We start from the raw sequence: 26,219 nt of genomic DNA, 5'->3' as shown, positions 1-26,219 counted from the left end.
TGGTAACCTTCCTGGAGCGTCCACCTACGCAATCTCATTAATATTGACGAGCCGTCATTATAACGTTCGTAATTGGCCGGCAACCTGCCGCCCACCTACCAACGTCTTCCTATCATCAAATCACATCTCGTCACTTAATTAATATTCATAAGCTAAGCCTTCTCCGTAGTAGACGCGCCAGTGAGACGCATGCGCACTACGCGCGGGGCTGTCTGAAGAAGTGCGTTTCCTTTTCAAGGGCCTGAATGTATATGTGTGTAAAAGACAGCTGTATCCCCTGGGTGTGCTGCGCTTCCGTAACGCATACAAACTGCTCGCTTCAGGCGGCGTAACGTTTATCGACTTCTCCGGTTTGTGAAACGCTGCGACGGTTGTGTTTTTACGCTGAGCCGTTGGTTTCCTCACGCGCTGTGTTTTTAAATTGAAGCGCATTCAGTCGGTGCAGTCTTTAACGGTGTATATTTGTACGCACGGACGAGCTGATCATATTTTGTCTGCATTGATGTTAGAGGAAAGCTCTTTGGAAGATCTGTTTTGCTGAATGTGTGAATGACTACTTCTGTATCTTCTGTTGATACGATCTAGTGGGTTTGACCCACACATGGACTTAGTGGACAAGGCTAAACATCTCCAACTTTAAGGCTTTTGGACACCAAGGGCTGATCATCTACGGAACACATAGGTAGTGTTTTCTATTATGTATTATGGCAATATTATAGCTTGATCTTAACCACCTTTTTGCTTCTTTCAACCTTCTGCATGTCTAAGAATGGGCACATTGTTGTTTTTGATTTTGAATGCGATGGTCTGCTTCCCAGCTGTCCAAATAAGAGCCACTTGAGGCGTCTTTTGAGCTCATTCATGATTTGTTAATCGTCTTAAAGCATCTGTGCAAGATGCATTGGATGGTGCACAATGGACTAGTCCCAGTTTGAGATGTATTGTCTCTTTGCCAGTCCTGATTGGATCAGCAGTGCTGTTCCCCATCAGCAGCATCATTCTGGGATTGTTATGTTGTCATGGTTTTGTGAGTGTTTAATAACAACATCTGAATGTGGGATTGAACTCGAGTTTTGGTGGCAGACAATCATTTTTTGAGCTGTTATGGGACGCCAGGGTAGCATGGAATGGTACACTTATTTACTAGTAAACACATACAGTAGTTCAGTCACTTGTAACCAGACCTAGAATGGTTACATGAGATTTGAACGAGAAAAAAATCCCTTGTTAAAAGGGCAGTTATTCAAATTATAGTAGAAAGGCTTCAGTGTGTTTTTCCCTTCAGTAATATTAATGAGATGGATTTAAAAAGGTTAAAATCCAAAGGTCACTTCCTTATGTTAATGTGCAGATTTTAAAGGACCAGTTCCCCAAATTGTCACTGTTATGTTTCAAACATGACTTTCTCTTTTTTATAGACTTTAGTTTAATTTTAGTTTAGTTTTAATTTTTTTTTAATGAATGTCCAGACTGCTCTTGTTTTTCACACAATGAAAATGAATGTGGGCTGTAATGCTTAGGACAGTAAAGGTTTCATAAAAATAGTTCATATGTCCAATGCACAGTATTCCAGTGGTTGCCAGTAAACCTCTGAAATGGGCTCAAAAATGTACTTTTAATTCTACAAAAATTTTATAAAGTGGTGTTGGTAACTGCATGTCTTTTTACCCAGGTTATTATATGCTATATATTACATAATATTCAATTACTTAAAATAAACATTCACTCAAATTATGTTAATGTTCAAACTTATTTATATTTCAGCTAGTTGCCAACATTTCTCATTTTCATTGACTATTAAATAATACTTGTGTATTAAATAATAAAATATTAAATACAATATATTTAACTTCATGTACTAAAATAACAAAATAAAACAGAAGTAAAATTAATAAAAACTATACAGACATTTAAAAATGACAAGAACCAAATTTTTTTTAAAATAAATTAATTAATAAACTAAATTAACTCAAATTAAAACTAAAATGTAAAATATTAGTAAAAACTAAAATAGTATCTCAGTTATACTTTTAAAAAACACTGATTTTTTAATAATATTGATATTTAATAGCCATTAGATCTTAAAGCTTCAGAGCATGGGAAGATTTTTAGTAAATAACGACTTAGATTTCAGCATGCTTCTACCACAAAAAGGCATAATAGTCAGAATATAGTGCAAAAGTCATATGGATATTTTTACGGTACTTTAAGGTGCTTTTGTGTTTTGGGGATTCACAGACTCAGTTCCTATGTGTATTCTTTAAAAATTTCCTTTTTTTTTTCTTTCTTTCATACAGCTTTGGAACAACATGAGATTTGAATAAATTATGCTAGATTTTTTTTTTTTTTTTTTTTTTTTTGATTGAACTGTTAACTGGGCAGCCATTCTAGAATGTCTCCCTTGTCATCATTATATGTGTAACTGTTTATATTTAATGCTATTTCTGCCTTCATTCATTCTTTTTTTGCTTAAAATCGTATCAGCTATCCTTGTCATCGCACATAAGGCCGTTAAAAGCGGAGCCCTTCTTTTGAAGAGCATGAAAACAGCACTTCCTGTTCAGTTCCTTTAATTCACACCTGCAAGCGCTCCTCAGTTGAGCTTCGTTGCATCTTGAAGTATCTGTCAGAATTAATGTCTTTCTGTATTTCTGATTTACAGTGGGATTTCCCCTGCTGCTAAACTGCTGTGCTTTAAGCGTTTTGTGGTGTACTTTTGTTGTACATAGTTTTTTGCTCATTTCGCCAACAGTAGTCAGTTTTACTAACATATGCTATTTCCTGATTCTCATACACTGCTCAGTTTAATAACAACACTTCCTTACATAGCCTGACACATGATACTGATACCGTTCATTACTGTCAAAACTTCTGCAGTGTTATTTTGCCTTTCAAAATAAGGGGACAGATACTGTCCAGCTGCAAAAATGACCATACATGTTATGTTATGTTATATGCTAAGTCTTCTGTTAGAGGATCAGACCTAAACTGAAGTTGTTCTAGTTAAATGTTTGGTTGTAGAGCTCAGCTTGTTTATGTTGGTCATCTCTTTGCCTCCCTACTGTCACAGTGGCTTGTCAGTAGATGACAGAGCAGTGTAATTAAGCATCAAAGGGAGCTGTAGGAGGAGCTCCGCCCAGAGGGGAGAGCGTTTGCTGGGTCAAGCTGGTGTGAGACGCCCCCTGCCATGACACTGGCTGGTGTGGAGCTTAAAAAGCCTTGTGGTAACAGAACTGAAGGAAATAACTGGGAATAATTATGAAGGCTAATGATATACGCACAATGTGACCTGCATTTACTGGGATCTTTGATTGTTTTTGGAATTGTTTTATTTGAATTTTTTAAAGTAATAATCTCCAATCCAATCTTGTGAGAAAATGTAACTATAAGGTCTCTCTCGCTCTCTCTCTCTCTTTATTTATATATATATATATATATATATATATATATATAATGTAATCTCACTTTTCTTAGTTCGCATCATTTTAAGGTTTATGAAATTTATACTTTTAGTATTTATATCTGTAATAATAAATTAATACTTTTTTATTTACGTTAAAACTAAATTTATTCAGTCTTATTCTATCATATAGTGGTCGACTGATATGGGTTTTTTACCAGCCTATGCCGATATCTTGGAAAGCAGGGTGGCCGATATAAAGCCAATATAATTTTTTTTAATGTCACTGAAAAAAAATTATACTAAATTTTTTAAGGTAAGTGGTTGCAAACAATTTATTTTAGCTACATTTAATAATATTTTTTTTTTTGTAAGTTAGTCAACTAAATTTGTTTATTTAAATGTAGCTAAAATAAATCGATTGCAACCACTTACCTTAAAAAAATTAGTAAATTCAATGAATAATTTTTATTCATTGTATTTAAGAAATTTGAAATCATTTGAAATGGGTAAAAAAAAATAAATGTGAAAAATAAACATGCTTATACTTTAAGTGGCAAAGTATTTTTCACAAATAAACAAATATTTAATACAAATATAAATAAAAAGGAAGTAAACACTGTAACCAGCAGTGAACTCAGTATTCTGGGAAGTTTGTGTGCATTGGGAATCACATTTTTTTTTTTTCAAATAAAGCCAAGGTAGACTCATTTTACATACAGCACACAGTGAAAATATCATGAATATGACATTGGGCAAAAGCATGAAGCAGCATAATTTGAAATCACGAGTTTAATGTTTGTCGATCACGCATGTCAGTGAAGCTGAACTCTCCTCCTGTCAGCATTCAATTCACACGGACCGACCGTAACACATGATCCTGCAGGACACGCATCCACACTTCATAAGATCTCACAGCTGGGTTCGACTAAGTTTGCAAGGTTTTTGAAATTAGATGTTCATAAGTCATTCAAAGGTGTGTTTAAATGATGTAAAAGCGTATTTGCTGAATGCTGACGGCAAACGAGAAAGTATTATAATGTTTGCCTTTCTATTACTAACAATATAAAAGCAATCGTTATAATACTTTTTTTGTATACATTTTAATTCCTTTATTTAACCATTCTATCTAATTATTAGACAGACGTCTATCCGTATTAGACAGAACTGTTAACAACGACAGCAAACAAGAGTGAGAATGTAAGCACTGTGTGTTCAGGCACTGCGTTCAACGCATCGGCCAAACAGAAATAGGTAAACAGAAAAACTTATCCGCCGATGCCGATATTTGAAAAATGGCAAATATCGGCCGATTTATCGGCCTAGGCGATATATCGGTCGTCCACTACGATCATATTTAATATTTCAGAATGAAAATGGTTATTCTCTCAGTATCATTCCCTTCACTGCATTTCCCTGTGGCCTTTGTAGGAATGCTTCCATCACCGTGGAAATTTACACATGAATATTAATGACATGCATGAGGGATTTTTTTGGTGATGACTCCCGTCAGATCACAGTGTCCGTGTATAATTACATGTGGAACTGAGGATTATTACTAATATAACCTGTATATAAATATGTAATTATTTTGTTGAACAGTTTAGTGGCTTTTTGTTACTGCAATATATATTAGTTTTGAATCATGTGGCCTTTAAGTTATAAATAATTACCTACCTTCATTTTAGAGCATGTTACACATTATTAATACTTAATAATGTGTAACATGCTCTAAAATGAAGGTACGTAATTATTTATAACTTAAAGGCCACATGATTCAAAACTTTTATATATATAAACATTTAAATTGTATTTTTTTATTATATATATATATATATATATATATATATATATATATATATATATATATATATATATATATATATATATATATTATACAATTTAAATGTTATACATTTTTAATCATTGGGGCGTGTAATGTTTTTTTTTTTTTTCATGTTTTTTGAAAAAATAAGTCTTTTATGCTTACCAATGCTGCATTTATTTGATCACAAATACTAAAAAATAAAATAAATCTATTTAAAATATTTTTTAAAATGTAATTTATACCTTAGACAGCAAAACTGAATAGTTTTTTTCGTGTATTATTTTTATTTGTTTATTAAGAAGATGAGATGATAGCATGGTTATGTGTGCTCAGTTTGGTCTTATCAGCTTCCAAGTAAACAATCTCATGAAACATTTGTGTCTTCAGGTGTGATGTGCAGAATATAGTTGAGCAAAATACCTGAGGTCACAATCTCTTAACCTGTTGGATCTTGCCCCAGTGCACTGATAGTAAAAGTTAAGAATTCCACATATCGTAATGCTGCTTTTCACTTATATCATTTTCATCTTCCCATACACATTCAGCGGAACAAATGCAATGATTGCCTTTACAAAAAATAGTACAATAGTGGTACAGTAACTGTTTCAGGTGGTACTATCACCATGATTATCATATTCATGTATAATTATTTGTATGTCATTGAAAGAATTCTACAGCATATTTTGGTAATATCAGAAGGATTGGATTAGGATTTATTTTTGTCTCTCTAACTTATGTTTGTGCTATACTGTAACTGTCCTATATCCATGTCATAACTACAGACTAAAGCAGTTTGTTCAGCAAAGCCTTTCTGAAGAACCTTGAAGATCAGGAATGAATGAAGACAAATATATGCGAAGGAATGCCTGATATTGAGCATAGATACACACCCTGACACATTAGCACTTCATAACTGATCTAAAAATAGAGAGCATATCTCAGCGGCCCTCCTGAAACATACTGACTGTACTCATTAAATTAACATGCTGAAAGATGCTCCATTTGTGGCTGAAAGGGAGAACCGAAGAGCATCCAAACGTTCGGGAAGGGTCGTACGCTGACCCATAGTAGTATTTTGTAAGCATTCGAATAGATCAGATGTCTTGTTAAGAGGATGTGAAGTAGATGGATTTAGGGGATGAAAGGCTGTGAGGCTGGAATCCACTCTATCTCTGAGCACATCACGTCTCTGTTCTCTCTCATTGAAGTTGTTTTCCTGGTTCCTCGTGTGGCCTGAAGGCAACTGTCATGCCTCCCCTACTGAGTCTCACTGCTGCTCTCACACGTGCTTCACTTTGAACATGACGACATAAATCACAGTGTATGACGTTTTGTGCGACATTCAAAGGCGTTTGCTTTAAGAGCCTGCAGACTTTGTTTCAGGACCGAACTGTAAAGATGATCAGGACGCCCTCTGTATGAGGGGAATACGAGGGGAAAAGTGGGTCCGGAAAAGTCATAGAAATTAACTGTAAATGAATGGAATCTTAGTCTTTATAAAGTGAATGTGTATGAGTTTATATATATATATATATACACACACACACCAGTAATCTAAAAAGATTCTGAATATATATATATATATACACACACACACCAGTAATCTAAAAAGAGTCTGAAAAAATATATACATTTTTAAATTTTAACAAATGTAATTGATTGCTAATAATATTTACTTTTTTATTTCTTTGATTTTAAACTTATTTTGTTTAATAATAAAAACAATAATTAATTTAAAATAAAGATTTCTCTCACATAGAGGAATGCTAAAAAATATTACTAATTTACCAAATTAATAGTAGTTTCAAACTAAATATTATTATTATTATTATTAATTACAATAATAAATAATCAGTTTAAAATCAAAGATTGCTCTCATATAGAGGAATGTTAAACACTAATATTTTAATAAATTTTTATTAGTAGTGGTAGTTGTTTATTATTATTATTATTATTTTTATTATTATTATATTTTGTTCAAATATATTGTTTATATTTTTAAAACTCCCCTTTGTTAATTGTTTATTTCAATTTACATTATTTACAAAAAACTTATCCAGTAAAAAAAAATATCTATATATATATATATATATATATATGGGTTGAATTATACAGGATTTCTGGGAGACGTGCGTGTTGCGTTCTATAACGTTCCACCTGGAAACAAATATGGCGTGATGACAAACCCCCTCATGAAAGAAGAAGGCCGTCATGTTTACATCTGTGACAATGAGCGCTTATCATGATCAACTAAACGCTGGATTTTCAAAAGTATGTGAAATATTTAAAGGTGTCATATGATGCTGCTAAAAATAACATTATTTTGTGTATTTGGTGCAATGAAATGTGTTTATGTGGTTTAAGGTTAAAAAAAACCACATTATTTTCCACAAACTGTACGTTATTGTTTTTCCTCTATGCCCCGCCTTCTGAAACGCGTCAATTTTTACAAGGCTAATCGCTCTGAAAAGCGAGGTGTGCTGTGATTGGCCAGCTATCCAGTGCATTGTGATTGGCCGAATGCCTCAAGCGTGTGACAGAAATGTTACGCTTCTTAACATATTGTGATGCCTTGTCCGGCTGGAGCGACGAGACATAAGCATAAAACCCATTTTAAACCTGATATAAACATGATTTCTAGTCGTGTCTTCTTTTGGAAGGCAAAAAACAAAATAGTTTTGCTTTCTCAATGAAACAGCGCCACACAACGTGGCCTTGAGTGAGCGGAGGCCAGAGGCCTAGAGTGAACCGCGGCTGGCTTGAGTGAGCAGCTTGAGAACGGTGCGGCAAGCAGATTCTACGAAGGAGCGTACCTTGGGCTTGCAGCAACCACATGTGACGACCCCGGGCTGGACTCTGCTTCATCAACGGTATAAGCTGATTCAGCAATCTACAGTGCAAAGTTGATGTATTTCCTCAGCGACCAGCACAGATCAGCCCCAGGCATGACGAAGCAGATATCGTCCTCGTTTGGAAGGCCAAACAAAGTAGTTTCGCTTTCACAGTGAAACATACAGCGTCTATACGACATGGCGGCGGCAGCAACAACAATACTACAACAAGAATAAAAGGTACGCCTTCTTTCTTTGCGTGAACATCTGGGCAGCGTTATGCAAATCTTCCCACATACTGAGGTAGATATGTGGGGGGCATGTTAGAATGAGCTGTTTCAGGGGGGCATGGACGAGTCTCAACTTTTATGAAGAATATCTCTTTGGATTTGAGACTTTAGTCTTTGCAATTTCACAGATCTTATTTATTCACCAGGAGCTTGTAACACTCCACAGAGAAAGGAAAATTTGAAATCGCATCATATGACCCCTTTAAAGTTTGCAGCATAGAATCTTTAAAATAAGTTGAAGAGTTTTTACACACGGTCTGTTATTGTGGGGACATTTCCACGCCCCTAACATGATGGTCACGAAACAAAACATGATTGGTTGCGTTATCTGTCAATCATATGGCCTCTTAGGCAGGCCTTAGCCATTCAAAGCGGTCAAGGCTTCCAGACCTTCTGCCATCAGTCTGAAGGTCCGACTATGCACCTTTACTAAACACTTATGCTTGTATGTGCAGTTGCATAAAGGATTTTTAAGGATATTTGAGTTGTCCTTAAAACAAAAATCGATGTCCATTTGACACAGCCTTGATAGAGCCAGTTTGGAGTGTCCAGTTCTGGCATACAAAGACACTTTTGTCAAAGTCTGTGAATAAAAGGAAAGGCTTTGGTTCTGCATCATACCCTCTGGAAACTTCCGTAGTCCCTGTCATCTTCGAGCCACCAGAGTTGCCTGTTCAATGCCAGTGAGCTGCCTGCTGGCCTCCAAAAGTCTGCTGCAAGTTTTTAGAGACTCAAGGAATGAAAAGTTCTCTTGTGCGAGGCGTAGCCCTGCCGATGCAGTCCTTAAACAATGATATCATTTGTAACGAGGGATTTGCCAAGGCACACCCCAAAATTGTTGCTGATCACAGAATAGCCTCATTGATTTTGATTGGTGAATGCATTCCTTTTTGAATGTCAACCTCTTGTGGCCATTTTTGTGGTTGGATATTTCTCAGATTTGGCAGTATCCTGCTTTATTGATGTGGCACACATTTTATTTGTCTGTGTGCAACATCTTTAGGTGTTTTCACATGATTGCATCATTTTTCCCTCTGTTACGGTTGTTTAGGGTGAGCTTAAACTCAATAACACTATGGACGATTTCCACAGCTTAGTGTCAGTGTGACAGTCAAATTATTTAATGCAAGTCTGTTACTTCACATTTTTATCACAGGGTTGGCATATCATTTATGTTTGTTTCTAGGTGGTTTCTAATGTCTTATGGGCAGATCCTTTATTGAAAATCAATGGGATTTTTTTATTGTTTTATCATCTATCAGGTAAAGTACAATTTCAGATTGAGTTCTGTACCAAAAGTGTATTGCTTGATGTTAGAGGGATTGTTCAAATCTCTAACACAAGTATATGTGTAGAATGATGTATGTGCTGATGAGTAATAATAATGAATGCCTTAGCAAACAGCACTAATAAAGTGTCTTATTAAGCACAGGTAACTTCAAGTGGCAAACAAGTGGATTATGAGAGAGTGATATTAATAGCTCATTGCATTATCTGGCAAATGCGGTAAAGAGGAGGTTAGTTAAATTGAAACAAAATGTCTTCCTGCCACTTCTTGCAGTTGACTTGTGGCTGTGACTTGTGACTGTGACTTTTTTTATTACACAGTTCATTTCACAATCTTTCCACTTTTGAATTTTTTTTTTTTTTTTTTTTTTTTTTTAATATCTTAATTTTGTTTTTTATTATTGTTTTGTCTTGTTTAGTTTCTCGGTTTGTTTTATTATTATTATTTTTGTTTTGTTTATTTTTGTGGGTTTGTTTGAATTTTGTTTTGCCTTGTTTTTGTTCAGTTTTCATTTTGTCTTGTTTTTTGGTTTGTTGTTTTTATTTTTGTTTTGTCTTGTTTTATATTTGTAATTTTCTTTTCTTCACCTTAATTTTTTTTTCTTCTCCTTCTTAAAACGCAACACTCAGTTTTATACAATATTTAACTTCTTGGCCTAAAAAAAGTTGAAGATCTCTGACCTACAACACAAATAAAATGGTTTCATTCTGCCCTGAAAAGTTAGTTCTTTAGTTCCTTGTACCTTGTATTTTGAAAAATAACCATTAAAGCTGACAAATTTGGACATATTTGAATTGGCAAGCTACTACAACATCAATCATTTTCCTGTCTTTAAATGATTCATGCTATTCCTATGTTTGGGCAGTATAACATTAGGTAATCACAGCAGCAGGTGAAGACTGTTATTAAAGGAAAGTGTTATATCCTCACTGTGAGGGCTTCTGTGGATTGCTGGTGCCCCTTTTCCCGTCTGCTGCTCTAGCCAGCACCATTCAACCCATAGTGCTCATCACCCACCAATGCCTGCCTACCAATACAGGAAGACCGATTTAGTCTCAGCAGCTCAGGCAGGAAGTGACTTCATATTGTGGAGCTCACTGCAGCTTTCAAGCCAGAGCTACTTTGAACTGAACAGTTTGGCAGTCAGTGTTGGTTGACATATTAAAGAGGTCAAGGCGTTCAGATTCATATCATATCTAGTTCACATGCACACCGCATGCACTGCACTTCTTTGTGAAAATAAGGTGGGAGGATCGAACTGGTGTGAAATTGAATTTCACTGTTCCACGCAAAGAATGATAGAAAACTGCTGCAAATGCCTGCAAACAGTATCAAAACAAACTTGCACAGCCTTTAAAGTCAACAAAACACTGCTTATTTACTTTCTTAATGACCGTTCCTGATTATATTGTGCACGAATGAATGGCACCGATGAATAAAATCCAGGCCCACACCTTATCTTCTCACTGAATTTAGTTTTGCTCAGAAATACATCACTTTACGAAACAAAATAGGTTGCAAATGTTGTGTTATGTGGATTTTTAAAGCACTTTTTCTGTTTAAGAATAGACAACTTGCTAGATTTCCACCTAGTTGCAGCTACGTTTTCTGTCATGTTGTAACCTTTTAATGTCGAGCAGAAATGTTTCAGGTTCATTTGGTTTCTGATTCCAGGTGCAGTTTAATTCCCATGAGAAATCGTCCCTAACTGCCTGCTAATTTGTTCCCATGAGGGTGTTATGTGAGGGTGGCAGACTCGCGTGTGTCATTTGTTTTAGTTTGTTCAAGTTCAGTTCAGAAGTTTCTTCTCCCTACAAAACTTGTCATAGTGAAAAGAGAGCGATAATAACTTTCAGATTCACATTGCTCATCAACACGAAAGTGGAACTTTATATATATATATATATATATATATATATATATATATATATATATATATATATATATATTAACTTCTCATTTCTGATTTCTGGTGTTCTCAATTCTCAAGCTGCGGTGTGAGCTTAATTTTTTTCCATAGTAATATACTTTTATTTTTGGAACAGTACAGCTTTATTTAACCTCATGTTAACATGAAGAGACCAAGTCTCACAGAGCCATAGTTTTGAGTAAATAGCACTAGATCTAATCTGGTGGCCACTTGGACCAGAAGAATCAGACTGGCATGTAAAAATCTGATTGACCAGCATATATATCTGAAATCTACCACAATAATAGACCAGCATGAAAAAGAAAAAGAAAAAATGTGTATAACTGCGTTAATTTTATTTAATTTCACATATTTAAGTAATAATAATCTCAACAGCCTCCAAAAAATTTGATATAAAAAAAAAAAACAAGAAAGTTGATCTAATTTTTGATAAACACACAAAACAAAAATTCAGATAAATAAAAAATATAATAAATAAAAATTTTCGATAAATAAAGTTTCTCCATTATTGGTCATATATGTTCATCAGCAGTGTTGGGGAAAGTTACTTTTAAAAGTAATTCATTACAATATTGCCTTACTTCCTAAAAAATTAAATAAATATACTGGTTAATCTGATTATGTAACTTGTTATCTGTAATGTGTTACCCCCAACAGTGTTCATCGGTATATTTAGCTTTAGTCTAGGCTGTAGGTAGAGGCGTTTCCAAGCGTAAAGTGTTTGTTTTAAGGCTGGCTTGATGCCCTCTGCTCACACTGAATATTTAACAGGCTTTTTGCAAGCCTGCTTGCTGCTCAGCCCTTCTTCCTGTCTGAAGCATCGGAAAATCTACAGCCGCCACTTCCCCTTTGAAAGTGTGTGTGCTTGAACTGTATTTGCTGGTAAACAATGTTTGCTGAGATGCTTGGTACGTCTGATTTTGAGTCATTGATTACATTTGAATTCATTTTCTGTATCTGTGTCTTTCTTGTAACCGCTTTTCAGAATTTCGCATTGTTTTAGCAAGTGTTTTTTAAGTGTTTGATTAAATAGTATTGTAAGTGCTTTCAATAATGAAAAAACTAGTTTTTTCTAAAAATGTTAAAAATGTTTTTTTAATTCACAGATCTTTGGCCAGTTCTGGCTGCATCTGTACGCCTCAGGCTCAGCTCTGATGTTACCGGCTGAAACGGGTCGACTGTGAGAGGACGATTTCCCTCAGCTATGTCTACCTTTGAGGTAACACAAACCTTGAAATGTTGCCATTAGGATGTAATGTGAATTATGACTTTATTTAATTTATACAGCATCATGTGTTTACATCATGGGCTTTTCCTCATAATCCTATTCCCCTCTCTAGACAGTCTGGCCTCCGGGCACCGAGTGCGTGGCCAGGTACAACTTCCCTGGAACGACTGACCAGGACTTGCCTATGTGCAAAGGGGATGTCCTTACTATAATTGGAGTAACTAAGGTAAATTTCTGAAATGTAAGAATGACATGTATTTAGTCCCTCAAAATGATCCTTTTAATTTTAAAATGTAAAAAATAAACTGAATTTTATTACTGAAAACACATATTATTACATTTTTAAATGTGGTTGAATAAATTTAAATATATTTTAAAATGTAATTTATTCCTGTGCTGCAAAGCTGAATTTTAGCAGCCATTACCCCAGTCTTCAGTGTCACATGATCCTTCAGAAACCATTATTATAATATGCTGATTTGATGCTGGAGAAACATTCTTACTATTATCAATGTTGAAAACAGTTGTGCTGCTTGATATTTTTTGTTGAAACTGATAATTTATTCAGGATTTCTTGATATATAGAAAAAGAACAGCATCTATTTGAAATAGAAATATTTAGAATATTTAAAAACATTGTTAATGTATTTTCCTATGGAATTTCCTATGCAATATTGATTATTTTTAATTCATCCTCTCTCTGAAAACTTACCCCAAACGTTTGAACAGTACAGTATTTGTAAAGATTTAAGAGGAAATATTTGCCAACTAAGTATATTTTAAAGGCATACTTAACATAAAATGAGAAGTCAGTTTACCATACACAGGGTTTCCGCGGGTCCTTAAAAAGTCTTAAATTTAGTTATATCCAATTTAAGGCCATAAAAATTGTACAAGAAAGTCTTAATTATGATTTCAAGAGGTCTTAAATTTGGGGACGGAAAGACCAGAATTAAGATATGGCTTAATGTGACGATTAAACTTCAAAAGGCTATGATTTTATTAAATAAACACCAGCCAGTCAGCTGCTTTTTGTTCTGCTGTTACCAGGGAAACAGCTCTATTTCTGCCTTTCCGAAAGCGCCTCCTGCTGGCAAAGAATGAATGTGTATTTTCAATAAGCCGGGTATTCCTGCAATACCTGTGGCAGCAGTTTCATGATCGCATGCATTATTATTATCGCATTATTTATTTATTTTTGTAATTTATTGATAATAATTGTTTCAGTTAATATATTTAATTAATACTTTTGACTCATCCATTTTTATTAAAAATGGTTTAAAGTCTGAAATGTGAAGTGTATCTTTTTGTAAAACTTTGTTATTGTGAAAACTTGCATTTGAACTGTAAATCATGCGTTTTACAGTCATTATACAGTTTAACATGTTACTGTAGACATTGCTCTACCCCTCTCATATGGTAGTCATTTTATTTGTGCAGGTCTTAAAAAAAGCTCTCAAAAAGTCTTACATTTGAGCTTAAAAATGAATAGGAACTAGTGGCTGCCATGGTCCCAAAATGGCTTGAAAATATCATAAATGTGCCATACAATAGATTAGTGTGAGCAACAGACTGAAATTTAAGCCAGGAATAAATGTTTACTGTATTGAAATGTGCAGTGTGAATATCTAGTTTTGTGGTTTACATAAGCAATTGTCATATGGGTTTGGAATGACATGAAGGTTAAATATAAAAGAACAAGTTTTCATTTTAAGGCAACTGTTCATTTACAATTGGTTTGCTGGTGCTTCCTTCCAGGATCCAAACTGGTACAAAGCGAAAAACTCAACAGGACGAGAGGGTACCATACCAGCAAACTACGTTCAGAAGAGAGAAGGAGTGAAATCTGGCGGTAAACTGAGCCTCATGCCGTAAGTACATAGTTCATTAGCATGCTTTTTTTTTTTTTTAAACATAAGATAGTTTTGTCTTCAATGATCTTCACTTAAATTATGATGAGAGTGTTTGTGTGAGTTTCATACATACAAACAATAGCATGCTATATTTATCCCAGATATCATCACAGATCACCTACTACAGTATATCTATAATAATACACAAATGTCTTCCTGCTTTCTGGTCCACCACAACAAACCAAGGACTCATTTGAATCGGCCAGCTGTTTAAAATAGAAAGGAGAAATCAGAGTGTTATACAAATGGCAGCACTCAGGCCAGTGGAAAATGTCCTTCTCTCACCATGTGATATGCAAAGGCCAGAGACATGCATCGCAATTAGGGTTCAGTTGTAAGAGAGCATGTGATATTCTTCAATTACTTGCTGCTTTTAGAAGAAACAATGGATATAATGACGCTGATGTCTCAGTTTTATTTAGTGTGGCAAGACAAGCTTTGCTTGCAGTGTCAAGTGAGTCCTTCAAACCTGATGTATGGGATCTGGATGTCTGCTTTTAGCCATGTGTAATGGAAGGTTTAGTTTTAGATGTGTTTGTCTTTAGCATAGTATGACGGTAGAGGTCGTTTTTTTGCTGTCTAGTCTTTGGTAAGTGCACAGCTTTGGTTTATTTTTGATGGTGTGTATGTATATGTGTGGGTAATTGGGAGATACAGATTGGATGTTTGTCATGCCAGGGAAGCCGCAGAAGGGCCAGGCAAGGCCAGCGCTCCTTTTGGAAGCCTGTAATTTAGCTTCCGTTTCTCAGTGTTGTGCACAATATCATGTATCTGAATCAGTGTTTCTTACTAAATTTTCCCGATAGTTGATCCTACGCACAAATGAAACAAGATTATTCTATTCTTAGTGACACATTTGAGTGTTTTTGAAGTCAAATACCATTACAGCAACACTGTTTGTGGTGATTCAAAGTGTTAACACAAGTTTGTGAGGTTTTTTGACTGATTCGTTAAAAGAACCAGCTCATGAGAGATATTCTGAATCGGACTGCGTTTATTAATTTTGTCTGAAGCATCTTTCAAATGAGGAACATCACAAGCAATCTGTCATTATCATTTCAAATTAAGAATAATATAATTATTATTATTTCACTGTACAGTTTTCACTTATCATTCACTTCAGACTGCATACTAAAAACTAAATATTTGTGACATTGGGTTTTTCTACATAAAATGGTATTTACTTCAACAAAACTCTTGTTTTGAATATTAAGTGTAACTGCTTCATTAAATAATTCTTTTCTGCTTCTTTTTGACTCGATTCATTAAAAGAACTGACTCTTAAGAGTGATTTGCGAATCAGAATACAGTAATTTAATTCATACGGTAAATTCACAACTGAGGTCAAATAGATTTTATGTTAAAACAATACTATTTCTGGGAAACATTAGATTTTTTTTAAAATGTAAAATACCATTACAGCAACAGTTTTTTGTTGTTGTTGTTTTTTGCATTAAGTGTTAACTCAGAAATTCACGAGTCTTTTTCATCAATTCATTTATAGAAACAGCTAATAAGAATCATTAATTTGTAAATTAGACTACATTTATTCATTTAGCATGTATCCAAACAGAATTTCAAATGAGGAACATCTCAGGAAATTAGATAATTTCAAATTAAAAATATGTTTCTTTTATTATTCAGTACATAATGAATTTATATATATATATATATATATATATATATATATAATTATATATATATTATATATATATATATATATAATGCAGTATGATTTTTGTAATTTATTGAGATTTCTACATAAAATACCATTTATTACAACAAAGTTCTTCTCTGAATTTGTGTTTTCTATGTCAGATTCATGATTCAAAGCGTAACACAGATTCAAGATGATATCTTGTGGGTTCTTGAGTCTTTTTGACCTATTCATTAAAAGAACTGGCTAATGGGCTAATGTTAACTCCACATTAACATTTATTTATATAGCAAACACTCTTATCCAAACATCACAAGCAGTTTGTTGTAATTAAAAAAAAAAGTATCTCGGGCCCTTCATTGAATAATGAATCAAAGCGTCAGACTGGTTCAAAACAGGGACTTCTGGGTTCATTAAATGAACTAGGAACTGTGTAATGCTTACAGATTTTATTTATGCACTTTACACTTTATAAACTTCAACTGACTGAAAACTCCTCTTCATCAGACCATAGCAACACAAAGTATGCATTGATATGACTTGTAAATGATGAACAGAGCAAACACATGTCTTTTATCTGTGGTCACTCAGATGGTTCCATGGAAAGATCACACGTGAGCAGGCCGAGAGGCTGCTTTACCCCCCAGAGACAGGCCTCTTCCTGGTGCGTGAGAGCACAAACTACCCCGGCGACTACACCCTGTGTGTCAGCTGCGACGGCAAGGTGGAGCATTACCGCATCATCTACCACAACGGCAAACTGTCCATTGATGAGGAGGAGTACTTTGAAAACCTCATGCAGCTCATGGAGGTGAGGGTTGTTGGCTTATGACCTGGTCTAAGTTTTAAGTTGTTGTTTTCATAGCTAGCAGGTCTATTTATGGTCTTATGGGTGATTGGTAAAATACTTATATAGTCAGCACAAGCACACTCCAAAGTTAGTCCATCGGGTTGTGAAACCAACAGACTTCTTCCTGTGAGTCCTCTCACCGCCTCCTTCAACATTTTCAAATTGATCGCCACACACAGATACAAAAATAGCCCTAACAGGAAGTCAGTCCACATCAGACTACTGGCTACAGACATGGGCCAAGCATTTACGATAGACTCCAGGAAACAATTTTATACACGCACACCTTGTGCTTTGAGGTCAAAGGTTCAGTCCAGGCTTGCTGGAGGAAATGGCATTGCTAAACAAGAGCTGTGAAATGAAGGTGATGTTTTAATGGAAAGTGTGTTTTGCGGGTGGTGTTCAGGAATGAAAGGTTTTTTCTAGTCGAATGTCACACTAACTCACAGAACATTCCTTACATAAAAGTTTACCAAAGCAATATTATGGCACAGTGATGCATCAGATATAATACCATGTTACTTTGAAATCTTAAGCATATCATGAAAATACATTGATTGATTACTATTCATTTACCATTGTATTTACATGAAATTGTAATTCTTATTAATTATATGTATTTGTAGAAATATATATATATATACGCACACACACAGTAAAATGAAATTACTGAACCCAACCATAGGAGACTGATAAAAATGCAAATTTTAGAATAAAAGTTCAGACGGCACTTAGAGGCTTTTGCATTTGAATCTCTTATGCTCATCAAGGCTGCATTTATATATATAAATACAAAAAATAAAATATATACATATAAATACATTTCTACATACCTTTACATATAATTTATACACTATGCAGGTCAAATCAGCCATTTCCAGTATAAAAGGGATCAGTAAGACTTGTATTACTGTTATTTATAGAATTATCTCTTATGCTCATCAAATTGCGCTTTTTTTTTCATTTTTTGATGATAAAAAAAAAAAAAAACAGCATAATTCTTGCATAAATGTTTTTTCACAATATAAAATAATGGTTTCTATTTTAATATCCTTGCTAAAATATAATTTACTTCTGTGATGCAAAGCTTTTGAATTTCCTATTTTATCAGCCTTCTACTCCAGTATAAAGTGTCAAATTTTCACAGGTTAAAAAATATATTTTAATATGCTGATTTATTGATTATTTTATTATTTTCTGAATTATCAATGTTGGCAACAGTTGTGCCAATCAGCTGGAAGTGTGTAAATTATATTTTATGTATATACATACATACTTTATTTTACATACATACATACATTACATACATACACACATACTAACGGTCAAAAGTTTTGGCATCAGAAACTATTTTTAATGTTTTTTTTCTGACAGGAGTATATATATATATATATGTATGTGTGTGTGTAAAGGCTATCAAATAGCAGCATTACTTATGCTTCATTTTGCTTTTAGCATATTTAGTTTTTATTTGTAAGGCTATCAAAAGTTAGTATTTAGTGTAATATACTAATAAGAATAATAACAATAATATGTCATTTTTATGTATACTAAAAAAAACTCTATATAGTCATTTTTAGCATTTATAAAAATTACTTTTAATTTTCTGTAGTAATATATATTTAATAATTACTATATATAGGTAGTATTATAATTTTATATTATACCAATTTTAGTTTTTGGTATAGTGCCTTTTATACATAGATAGATCCAAACAGCAAGCATTTTAAATTTTATTTTAACCACACTATATTTTAGTAATTTTTAATTTGCTTTAGTATAATAACATAAAAGCGGATTATTTAATTTTGTAAGCAATTATTTTTGCAATTTTGCTGTCTTCACATCTCACACCGTATCAGTGGGGTTTTTATACTTCAGAATATATACAGTAACTGTGTTTTGTATTTTAGGAAGCGGACCATCATAAGACAAACATCATATTTGTGGGTCCTTGACATGAGAAAGTTTGAAAACCCCTTTATAACATAATGAGATATTAAAATTTCCTTAGGCAAACAAGCACCACTTAAATTTTCATGTGCAAATCCACTTTGGCAGCCACAGTACTAGCTTTTTATTGGGTGCCAGAGTGTTGCTATGTAGTTGCTAAGGTTTTCTGATCATTGCTGTGCAGATCATTGGGTGTTCTGGGCTGTTGCTAAGTGGCACATATCAGAAGAGTCCATCATTCATACTCTGGGCATTGCACACCTCATCATTTGAAGTGACAATCAAGCCTGTAGCACAAGGCATGATGAATCCACCGCTAATGAAAAGGGAGGCTTAAAAAGAACCGATTTACATAGATGAAGAATGTAAATAACTCATTTGAATAATTTTACATATCTTTTTTTATTCCACTGTCCATTGGCCTCATCAGGGATGGTCTGTGTGATTAACCAGTGATCCGTCCTCGGTTAAGTGTTGATGGTTCTGCTCTGGTTATTTTCGATTGAGGTCTGGGTGACTTTGGTGGTCAGAGGCACTATGGGTTCCTCAAGTCTCTCCTCACCCTTTCTATTACAGAATTCCACACATTCTTTAGTGTAATTTTGGCTACAGTCACCCTCTCTCTCTCTCTCTCTCTCTCTCTCTCTCTCTCTCCCACCCTTATAGCCTCAGCTGAACAGTTGTGCACTTTGCAAAGAAGTGGACAAGTCTTAAACAGCCTACAATGAGCCTTTATGTTCATAGTGATTAAGCTACCGCAGATGATATTCTTCCCACAATCCACTCGATAAAATTCATCAGAAAACCAGTGGAGAGATATTCAAAATAAAAGCTGCAAATTGATATTGTCCACTGTTGTCTGTAATGGCTCATTATGGCAAGTTTAATTTAACCTTCTTTTTTTTAGTTATTAAATTACTTTTATTCAGCAAGGATGCACTGAATTTATCAATAGTGAAAGTAAAGATATTTATAGTTACAAAACATTTAAAATAAAATTATATCTATTCATCAAACGATCCTGAAAAAAAAAACACATGCATCAATATTTCCACAAAAATATTGAGCGTTCTGCTTAATGTAGCTGTTTTCAACACTGACTATATTAAAAAAAAATTCTTGAGCAGTAAATCAACATATTAGAATGATTTCAGAAGGATCATGTGACACTGAAGACTGGAGTAATGATGTTGAAATTTTCAAATTTCACAATATTACTCTTCTTAGTATATTTATGTTCTAATAAATGCAGCCTTCATTAGAAAGGCCAGAAACTTTGGATCATGACATTATTATGTTGGATACTTATACAAAGTTTTTTAAAAAGTTTTCAATATTTTAATTCATGAGGGTTGGTAACTTTAGAAACTAAAGTAATACTTGGTCAGGGAAATTATCAATGCGTCTAAGAATTAGTTTGTTGGAGTGTAGTCATGCAAATGTGTTGTTATTTCGAGCGCGAGTGTAACAGCGGCGCGCTCACACACGCACGCTCCAGTTCCTGGAACAGTTAATAAGGAGGAAGTGACAAAGAGGAAACGAGCGCAGGTTCCAGATCATTTCAACAGCCCAATCGATGCCGTTTTATTCATGTAACAATATTATCTCATCGTCTGGCCTCGCGGTTATAGAGTCCAGACATAAAGAATCACAAACACGTATTATAGCACTGAAATGATAAGAATGTAGTCGCCTGTGTGTGTGGACGTGTTCATCTGAGAGGAAACGCAACGCAACGCATGCGGCGGAATCAAGAGAACATGCTTATACAACAGCGACCTCTGCTGGCCATCACAGTTCACTGCTTTGCATGTGCTTATTCTTAAAACTTTTTAAAAGCTAATATGGCACATTATATTTCATGAGTTATTGTGCATTTAAATAGCACGTTCAAGCCTCATTTTACTTTTACAGTTATATATAAAGTGCATTTATTTGCATCTTGATTTGCATAATTTAGTCAAATGTTCATTTGTTTGAATTTAATGTAGCATGGTATTAACATTAACAGTTTACCATTATACTTCCATGGTACTTCTTTTGTAAATGATATTAACTTGTTTTGTGTGTGTGTGTGTTTGCATTTTAACAGCACTACACTAAAGATGCAGATGGACTTTGTACCAGACTTATCAAACCTAAACTCATGGAGGGGTCTGTGGCGGCCCAGGATGAGTTCTCGAGGAGTAAGATACTTATTGAATATACTCACGTTTGAATTTCTTGATTTATAGTGAATTAAGTTTCTGCGTGGCTTCAAGGTTTGTTTAATGAAAGATATTTTAATGAGATCATTAATCTTCCTTGTCCACAGGTGGCTGGGCTCTGAATAGAAAAGAACTGAAGCTTATCCAAACTATTGGAAAGGGAGAGTTTGGAGGTACAGATTCTTATTATCTGTTAAGAAATATCATCTAGATCATTGAATCTAAATTAATTTGGTTCAGGACCCAGATTTGACTTTTTTTTTAGCTTATAAATAAATACAAAAGCTTCTAACACAAATATATGAATAGCATCCTGAACTACACAGGGAGCCAACAATTAATTTATGCTCAAAGATATGCTCTTTTTGGTTTTTAGATGTGATGGTCGGAGACTACCGAGGTGAGAAAGTAGCTGTGAAGTGTATCAAACATGACGCAACGGCACAGGCCTTCGTTGCAGAGGCTTCTGTCATGACGTACGTCCTCCCCAATTGACAGAGAATATAAAAATAATCAGGCTTTTAATATCTTTATATTCAGATATCAATATTCATGTTGACTGTTACAGGCAATTACGGCATACTAACTTGGTACAGCTACTGGGGGTGATTGTGGAAGAGAAGGGCAGCCTCTTCATTGTCACTGAGTATATGTCCAAGGTCAGTGTTGTCACAGAGAATTATGTATACGGTATATAGATGTATGCATTTAATCTTGTCTTTAAGGCATGCAAAGCATTATTGTAATGTATGTTTTTAGGGTAGTCTAGTGGACTATCTGCGCTCCAGAGGACGCACTGTCATTGGTGGAGATCGTTTGATCAATTTCACAATGTGAGTTTCTTTTTTTTTTATATAATAAAAAAGAGGCTATGTTCATTTTTTACATTTTCAAATGTTTTCTTCATTGTTTTTTTCCAGGGATGTCTGCAAGGCGATGGAATATCTTGAGGCCAATAACTTTGTGCACAGGGATCTGGCAGCCCGTAATGTTTTAGTGTCAGATGACAACATAGCAAAAGTCAGCGACTTTGGCCTCACCAAGGAAGCATCATCTACTCAAGATACAGCCAAACTCCCTGTTAAGTGGACTTCACCCGAGGCCTTAAGGGAGAAGGTGTGCTGTCTGCTTTTGTTTCAATATGTTCAAGCAGAGACATTTTAAAAACATCCTCTTATCTTTTTGTTATTTCTGCCTGTCTGTCTGGATCAGTTGTTTTCCACTAAGTCAGATGTATGGAGCTATGGCATCTTACTGTGGGAGATCTATTCCTTTGGTCGGGTACCTTATCCAAGAATTGTAAGTCACTTCAAATCTGAGACATTATTATTATTATTATTATTATTATTTAAATAATTTTAATAAATAAAATTAGATATTTTTTTAATCTGGTTTAAATGAAAATAAATAGGATATTATAATCAATAAATTTTTAATCCATATTATATGCACCTCAAAGCAGAAGCATGACGTTTGTAATTATTATTTTAAATATTAATATTCTAATTTAAATTAAATGAACTAAAATAGTATGTTAATACACAAGTCACTTCAAAGCAGAAACATTACCAATAAAAATACATTTATGATCATTTTTATATCATTTATAATTACATTTTATTTATTTGGTATTATTATTGCTATTACAGTTTTACTAATAATTATCTAATTTTAATTCAAATAAACTAAAATCAGTATACTCTATAAAATGCTGGGTTGTTTCAACCCAAATTTAGGTCAAATATGAAACAACCCAGCATTTTCTAGAGTGTAAATACAAAAACATTAATGTATTTTGTCATGTTATTTATATATATACTTAATTAAAATATATTTTAGAGTTTTGCAAGATTTCTGCACATACCACATTATATCTGCTTCTTGTCCAGTAGAGGACACTGTTGTCTACATCAGCACATTTTTCCTAAATTGTGTCCTTCATCCTCTGTTCTTACAGCCACTGAAGGAAGTTGTCCCGCGTGTAGAGAAGGGTTACAAGATGGACGCCCCAGACGGCTGCCCGGCTGTGGTGTATGACATCATGAAGCAGTGCTGGACTCTGGACCCTGTGGCGCGTCCCAGCTTCAAAGAACTGAGACAGCAACTTCAAGATATCATAGCCAATGAGCTGTACCGATAAAAGACAAAAACTAATAGAAAAAAAACACAAGAAGAAGACCTTCACGGGACCATTCCCATACAATCTGACCAAAATCTACTCTTAAAGCAGTGGACTTGAAAAACATCAGCAGACATTTCTTTTGCTTTTTTTTCTTTGCTTCGTTTTCATGGCTTGATTTTCTTAATTTTGGGGAGGCTGGCCTTCTCTACAACAACTCACCTCTTTTTGATTTATAAGATCTTCAGCCTCCTCTGATATGTCCTCATATGCTCCATTATTTTGGACTTTTGATTAGCAAATCGGATATTCTGCCAAAAAAAAGAGGAAAATCAGCTACTATCATTAGACAATAAATCTCATGAGAAATGCTATATGACAAAACATTCGTTACATTGTAACCAAGAACAATAATTGGCACTTAGGGAGACCATATGCTCAACCCAAACTGATTTCAGTTCCAGTAGCCAATGAAATACACCAGAGAATCTTTCTTCTGTTTCACAGTGCCTTTACACCAGAAGTCTTTCTCGCCCCAGAGCTTGTTTCTTTGTATTTTTTTAATACATTGTTTAAAAGTGCTTGAATTTCCTGCTGTCTTGCTCATCTTTTCAAACCTGTGTCAGTCTGAGCCTCAAAACAGGAAAGGATGAATATAAACTTTGTGGGCCTTTAAAAGAGATGTGGCTTGTGTGGAAGCCAGAATGCTTTAATTAAGAATAATAATTATAATAAAATAATAATAAAACAGAGAAATTATACAAAAAGGCCACAAAAACAGATCTGAGAAATATTTGTGATGTATTATACATTGACTTTTGCAAAGGAATTAATTTTTTTTCTCAGTGCTTTTCGATTTTTTTTTTTTTTTTGCTGCCATATTTCAGATAAAGTCACCCAAACAGTTTGATAAAACAGATGAAGACGAAAAAATAAATAAATAAAAAGGCTCCTAAAAAAGCTGTGAATGTGTCTCTGTGCCTTTAAATGTAACCCCAAGGTCTTTCAATTTAAAGGTCAGTTAAGGAAACTCTAAATGTACCCAGAGAGGAAATACGCCATCTATACAAGCTTCTGCCTGTTAAGCAGCGACCCAAACAGTCATGACACATGACAGATTTTCACCATAAGGTTTTGACACACTTGATAATAATGCTGATGCCCTGCAGATGCACTCTACATATGTCACATGTTTTAAAACTCGCATCACGTGCTCCTCAGGATGTGATAGGATTGTTTTCTGGTCTATCTATAGGATGCTGTATTTTTGCTCGGTGCATGTTTCTCGTCAGGAACATGATATCAAGAAGAGGAAGATTCATGAGTATGCAGCTGGAACGAAACCTGAACCATTGAAATGCTGCATTTGTGGTTTTCAGTGAAGGTGAATCTAACTTTGGTGAACAAAAGCACCGGAAAAAAAACATACCAACACAGAGAAATGTTTGCATTTCCGTTTTTAATCCACAAATACTTGAATTCATTTATTTTGGTGAGCTATGTGCATAAATTATAATTTTGAAAATATTTAACTTTTTATTTCTACAATATTTTAAAACTTATAGTAGAGGAAAAAAACCAACAGAAATTGTAAACATATTCACACATATTAATTCACGTGTTAATTCAAACATATAGATTTTTCTGTTGCTAATTGAAAAGTCATTTTATGACAAAAAAAAAATTGCATTTGTATGTCATCAAAAATACTAGTCATTAAATTACACTAAACTAACTTAAGTTGAATTTAGTATAACTTAAAAAAAAAGTTGAAATTGCTCAACTTAGATGAATTAAAACATAAATTGCCATGGCTTACTGATCAAATCATTTTTTACAGTGCATGCAAATATGCATATTTGCATGAATGCATTTGGTAGATTAATATGCTCCTCAGCTACTGGAACTCATTGCATATTATAATAAGGCAATGCTTAATTTGCATGATTTTAATTTAGCATAATGTCGGTTTCATTTTCTATTTTATTTTTATTTGAAAGAAAAAGGGAAAGAAACCACCTGTAGTTCCTCTCCTTAAAATCCGAGATCCCTAAAATTTTTATTCAAGCTTCCCTGTTCAAAAAAGGAAGAAGGAGGTAAGTCAGGGAGACGGGACTTCAGCTTCCCCCTCGGGCGTCCTGTGTGCTTCACGCCAGAACGCCTGACTGTGGATGTCACCATCCACGTGTCAAGATTTGCTCTGTATTGTGGCCTATTTAGAAGACATTGCCAAGGGACAATAAGCAGTTTAATTCAACTGCTTTGTTTAAAGGAAATGATTCTGACCTAATGTTATGAGGGAAAAACCAAAATGATAACAGCGAACATTCATAGCTTCAAACCATCCCTACCAAGCAGTCAATAGCAGCAATGATTTGCATGTTTCTTCAGTCTTTATCTCTGTGATGTGCAGTCTTCATGCGTTTGCCTGAAGAGAGCAACATTAAGTGACATGCTAAGTTTGATTCTCTAAAATACCAAAGTTCCTCCAGCTGTAGGTTCGGAAGCATCCGCAGTGCTCGTCAGCCCCCATTTACATCTCTCCCATGACATTTGGGCTCAGGCCCGGATCCGGCCTTCACCCACGCCCAGCCTAAGGGAGCTCGAATGCCAGTGTGAATCCCAATCAACACTAGAAGTGGAGTCCTTGAGATGCTTACGTTTATGACTCCTCTCATGCAAAACGCATCTCTCTGCTGTTTGCATTTTGGCAAGAAATGTGCCT

At 34.5% G+C, this 26,219-nt stretch overlaps 1 protein-coding gene across 2 annotated transcripts; it reads left to right on the top strand.

Annotated features, from left to right (window-relative positions):
- Positions 1-189: 189 nt before the first annotated feature.
- On the top strand, positions 190-24,085 carry LOC109087321 (tyrosine-protein kinase CSK-like). 2 transcript variants are annotated; one of them, XM_019101524.2, is made up of 13 exons: positions 190-682; positions 12,674-12,786; positions 12,908-13,021; positions 14,554-14,666; positions 16,957-17,176; positions 21,261-21,354; positions 21,483-21,548; positions 21,752-21,851; positions 21,944-22,034; positions 22,135-22,208; positions 22,296-22,491; positions 22,588-22,674; positions 23,333-24,085. In XM_019101524.2, exons 2-13 carry the CDS (start codon positions 12,772-12,774, stop codon positions 23,513-23,515), a joined length of 1,353 nt encoding a protein of 450 aa, XP_018957069.2. In that variant the 5' UTR covers positions 190-682; positions 12,674-12,771; the 3' UTR covers positions 23,516-24,085. The 2 variants fall into 2 exon arrangements, with proteins under 2 accessions (XP_018957069.2, XP_018957071.2); XM_019101526.2 differs by lacking the exon at positions 190-682 and adding an exon at positions 12,433-12,475.
- Positions 24,086-26,219: the final 2,134 nt, after the last annotated feature.

Source organism: Cyprinus carpio, chromosome A25 (genome assembly GCF_018340385.1).
Source record: "Cyprinus carpio isolate SPL01 chromosome A25, ASM1834038v1, whole genome shotgun sequence".
Lineage (NCBI taxonomy): Eukaryota > Metazoa > Chordata > Actinopteri > Cypriniformes > Cyprinidae > Cyprinus > Cyprinus carpio.
The sequence above is the reverse complement of the archived record's forward strand: the minus strand, read 5'-3'. Positions and strand labels throughout refer to the sequence as shown.

Coding starts and splice junctions, on each gene's coding strand:
- LOC109087321 (XM_019101524.2), top strand. Junction 21,355..21,482: donor CCAGGATGAGTTCTCGAGGA/GTAAGATACTTA, acceptor CCTTGTCCACAG/GTGGCTGGGCTCTGAATAGA. Junction 22,492..22,587: donor CCGAGGCCTTAAGGGAGAAG/GTGTGCTGTCTG, acceptor TGTCTGGATCAG/TTGTTTTCCACTAAGTCAGA.